At 33.4% G+C, this 5,087-nt stretch overlaps 1 protein-coding gene and 1 long non-coding RNA gene across 2 annotated transcripts; both read right to left on the reverse strand.

The window, feature by feature from the left end:
- Positions 1-1,095: 1,095 nt before the first annotated feature.
- Positions 1,096-2,056, reverse strand: LOC128043136 (uncharacterized). Its single transcript, XM_052635375.1, has one exon. The coding sequence runs from the start codon at positions 1,977-1,979 to the stop codon at positions 1,164-1,166; it is 816 nt and encodes a 271-aa protein (XP_052491335.1). The 5' UTR covers positions 1,980-2,056; the 3' UTR covers positions 1,096-1,163.
- Positions 2,057-2,754: 698 nt separating this feature from the next.
- LOC128032067 (uncharacterized) lies at positions 2,755-4,647 on the reverse strand. The gene is made up of 3 exons (XR_008188194.1): positions 4,587-4,647; positions 3,942-4,014; positions 2,755-2,965 (listed from the first exon to the last, which is right to left on the reverse strand). It is a non-coding gene; the product is annotated as an uncharacterized LOC128032067 (long non-coding RNA).
- Between the last annotated feature and the right edge of the window lie 440 nt (positions 4,648-5,087).

Below are 5,087 nucleotides of genomic sequence, written 5' to 3' on the forward strand. Positions count from 1 at the left end.
CAGATCCATGAAAGCAGCTGGAGCATTAGTCAATCCGAACGGCATTACCAAAAATTCATAATGACCATACCTTGTACGAAAAGCTGTCTTCGGCACATCACTTTCTTTTACTTTTAACTGATAATACCCGGACCTCAAATCAATCTTCGAAAATACCGATGCTCCTTTTAGCTGATCAAATAAATCATCTATACGAGGCAACGGATACCGGTTCTTGATCGTCACTTTGTTTAACTGTCGATAATCAATACAAAGCCGCATCGATCCATATTTCTTTTTAACAAACAATATCGGAGCTCCCCAAGGTGAAATGCTCAGTCTAATGAATCCACAATCTAACAAGTCCTGTAACTGCACTTTCAACTCTTTTAACTCAGTGGGTGACATTCGATACGGTGGTATAGAGATTGGTGCTGTACCCGGATACACTTCTATAGCAAATTCAACCTCTCTGTCAGGTGGTAACCCCGGTAGTTCTTCAGGAAATACATCTGGAAACTCACATACAGTTCTGATCTGACTACACTGACTACCCACCGAATCAGAATTAATAACATAAGCTAGATATGCTGTACAACCCTGTCGAAGCAATTTACTAGCCTTGATTGCTGAAATAATACGTGTCGATCCATTAGTACAGATACCATTCACCTCAATGCTGTCCCCATCTTCTGTCTGAATACTAAACTTCTTTTTATAACAATCTAATACCACTCCATGTTCAGACAACCAATCCATCCCCAGTATTATATCAAAATCCCCAAATGGCATAATCAACAGGTCAATAGGAAAAGTTTTATTTTGTATAATTAACGGGCATCTCGGACAAACCTGATTCACTAATACTGTTTGCCCCAACGGACTCGACACTTCTACAGTCACTCTAGATACTTCAGAATTAAATTTTCCCAATTCAACTAATTTTGAATTTATATAAGAGTGGGAAGATCCGGATCAATTAAAGCATAAACAGTACGTAATATAGTAAAATATACCATTACTACATCGTATGCCGCCTTCTTCCGATGTTCGACCACATAAGCTCAAGGGTACTTTAGCTTCGATCATTGGGTACCAATATCATTGCTCCTTCTACTACCTCCTCCCCTTGAAACCAAGCTACCTCTACCTGTCCCTCTGCCTCTAGCAGTAGATACTGATCTCTATGATGTCACGGGTGCAGTACTATCAGCTTTCGGACAGTCTCTAATGAAATGGTCTGTAGAACCACATCGGAAACAACCTCTAGTTAATTTCCAGCATTCCCCTCTGTGTTTCTTTCCACAGTGCTGACAGTCTGGAATTTCTATTTCTCGAGAATGACCTCTCACACTGCCAGTAGATACTGTCGTCTGTCTTCCTCTACTTCTACCGCCTCTGTCTGATCTGAAACTGGATCTCCAACCACCTTGAGACTCCTTTGGTCTTTTCGGCTGAGGGTTTGAACTCGTAGTTCCTGTACGCTTCCCGGTTGGTTTAACAACTTCAGTCTTTTTATCAAGGCCCAGAACTTGTTCCACCATTTTAGCCCTCTCAATCAGATCTACTAACTCAGTGATCCGATGAGATACTAACTGTACCTTGATTTCGTCTCGCAAACCCCGTAAAAATCTTTTGCAACTATCAACTTCTGTCGGAATAAACTCGGAGGCATATCTGCTGAGTCTCGAGAATTCCCTCTCACAATCTATTACTGACATATCACCCTGTTGTAACATTAAAAATTCTTGTTTCTTATCTTCGATATACATCTCTCCGATATATTTCTTTTGAAATTCTTTCTGAAATAAATCCCACGTTATCTGATTCTCTGGTAGATGTCGAACTACTGATTCCCACCATAAATAAGCTTCCCCTTGTAACAACGATACAACACAGATTAAACACTCCCGGGGGGTACAGTCCAACTGCTGTAAAATTCTCTTAGTCGACTCCATCCAATTTTCAGCTGCGGATGGATCGACTCCTTTTAGACCCATAAATTCAGTGGCACCATATTTTCTCAGTTCCTTTATTGGGGCCCGTCTTTGAGTAGGTACTGGAGTCGTAGCAGGAGTAGTCCCCGCTACTCTTTGTAGTGCATCGCTATAATTCTCGATGAATTGAGATTCATCTCTATCTCTAGCATTTTCTCGTTCTACATTAGGAGGTTGGTTACCCAATGATTCATACTCGGTGCAACAGATTACATTTCATCTAATTCTCTATCTTCATATACATTCTTTCATCAAGATCATTTATTCTTTCTTCGACATCTTTAATTTATAAACAAAGCAAACAAATAGGTCAAGATCCAAAATCCCGACTCAATTTAGACTCGACGATGGCATGTACATCTAGACTCAATTCCAAGCTCGATTTAGCCCGAGAATCGACTAAACCTGATAGCTCTGATACCAACAATTGTAACACCCCCTAACCCCGAACCATCGCCGGAACAGGGTTATGAGGCATTACCGGACATATCAGACAGTTTACAAAATTTCTTAAATAACTAACAATCATATTGAAATAAAATCATAAATTCATATGTTTGTTTACCAATTGACTTCATCTCTCTCTTTTTTTTTTTATAAATTTTATAAAAATTTCGGCAGCATTTCTGCTTATTTTTACATAGAACCCCCTGCAATTAAAACCATATCTTTTCCAAATATAACCAAATCAACCAATTCATTCCACATTCACATTTTCTATTCTAATTACTTCTAATCAAACTCAATCAACATAATATCAATTTAAAATTTAACAAGGTAATAAATAAATCAAAATAGATAAACTTCTTTCATAATAATTCATAAACTTTTAATACTAACATTTTTTTTACCATTTATATTAAAACATAACAACCTTTATACACATCCTATGTACATGCCACATTATCAAAAGAAATATACATCACCAAAATTATGCTGAAGTCGGGATTGATCTGGATGCTGAACCGGGACCTTTGACTCCTATCGACCTGCGCACGGAAACAACCGTACGCTGAGTATTTCATACTCAGTGGTATTACCATAATTCAAATTATAACAATAATAAACATGTAATGCATAATTCGTATATACAATTTAAATTCAATATTTCAACAATAGCAATTCATCAACCAATATCGTATATCCACAATTTGAGTTTGAACAAATCATGAACCTTAGGTTCATTTCTCAATCTCATTTCACATTTCAATTCACAATTCAACTTTTTTTTTTCATATCATTTCAATAGCTCGTTGACCAACTCGTTCGGTTTATCATTTCATTATTTACCCTATTAACAAAACTCGGACTTTGGCGGATACACGGATCCAACCAAACACACCAGAATGGCACCCAGTGCCTCATCGGATAGTTCGAAGCAATAGTTGACACCCAGTGTCTCATCGGCAAAGCCGAAGAAAGTTGGTACCCAGTACCTCATCGAATCTATCCGAAGAAATATAGTGACACCCAGTGTCTCATCGACTCGAGGTCGAAGTATCCCTGAACTCTTCCAATCCTATGGCATGCCAACTATATCCGACTCAAATTTCGACTAGTTAATAGGGTATTTAAATCACATATATTCTCAATTCAATCACAATTTCTCACACTTTCAATTCAATCATTTTTCCACCTTTCAATCAATAATTATTTCACAAATTCACACACTTTCACAACTCAATACATTTCCATACAATTTAATACCATTCACAATTCGATTTAAATTCATTTCCGCTTTCAATCAACAAACAATTCAAATATTAATTCATATCAACTATTCAATTTAATTCCCACTCATAATAATAATAATAATAATAATAATAATAATAATAATAATAATACTAATACTAATAATAATATTAATACTAATATTAATACTTACCTCACATTTCATTTACTAGACACATATAAATTAAAATTTAGCATTTAATAATAAATAACTTGAATTATAGTAATACAAACCCGAATTTACTCGATTATTCCTCAATAACCTTCTCCTTTCCTTTGTGTGCCGATGCTTCGAGTTCCTTGTTAGCTACGAAAATAATAATAATTTACACCATTAATTACAACATAAATTAATAATAATAAAATTTCTATCTAATTTAGACTTTGATTCCAATTTAATCCAAACTAAATTTATCTACTTTTCTAATTTAATTCACACTCTATTTCTATTCAAATTTCTTCTAAACTAAATTTTATCTACAAAATTTTAGCATTTTCACTAATTTCGAATTTTCCCCAATTTAATCCCTAAAATTCAAAACTTGTAGCTTACTTCACAATTTAATCCTTGTATCAACTATAACTAGAAACTCTATCAAATAAATCCTCAATTCCATCATTTATTCAACATAAACCCTAATTTAAGGCTTTTTGTAACTTAATCCCAACTATGTAAAACTTACAACTTAGTTTACAAATCATTCTTTTATCTATTCTAACTAGAAATTCTATCAACTAAACCCCTAATTTAACAACTTGTTCAAAATGAATCATGTTCAAAACCTATGAACTTCCATAACCTCCACTTAACTTCAACAAAACTTTGTTTTAAAGCTTCTAAAACATCAAATGAAGAGAAAAGGGCTAAATTTAGCTTACCAATTAACTTGAAGCTTTAAAATCTCAATTTCCCCTTTTATTTTCTTTCCTTTTTCTTCCCCTGTTTTTCGTCTCTTTCTCTGTTTCTTTTCTAGCTATTCTGTTTCTTTTCTTCTTTTTTCATTGTTTCTTTTACTTTATTTCTTTTATTTTAACTAATAATATTAATAATAATATATTTAAAAAATCTTTACTTATTATTTAAGCATATATTTATTTTTATTACAAGTGTACCTATATAATTATTACTATTACACTTGTCTTAATCTTTACCATACATTTGTTATCTATTTAATTTATATAATATAAAACAATATAATATAATATAATATAATATATATTATATAATAAAATAATATATATAAAACATAAAAATCTCAGATTTTTTCCATCTTTGCCGCCTAAACTTTAGCTATTGGCTTATTTACCTATTTAGTCCCTCTTATTTTATTTTAATCTATAATTAAACTTTCACTTCTATTGTAATTTAATCCTTTTTAC

This window comes from Gossypium raimondii, chromosome 8 (assembly GCF_025698545.1).
Source record: "Gossypium raimondii isolate GPD5lz chromosome 8, ASM2569854v1, whole genome shotgun sequence".
Taxonomy (NCBI): domain Eukaryota; kingdom Viridiplantae; phylum Streptophyta; class Magnoliopsida; order Malvales; family Malvaceae; genus Gossypium; species Gossypium raimondii.

Excerpts from the sequence above, each read along its gene's own strand:
- LOC128043136 (XM_052635375.1), bottom strand. The coding sequence starts at position 1,979 with ATGGGTCTAAAAGGAGTCGATCCATCCGCAGCTGAAAATTGGATGGAG.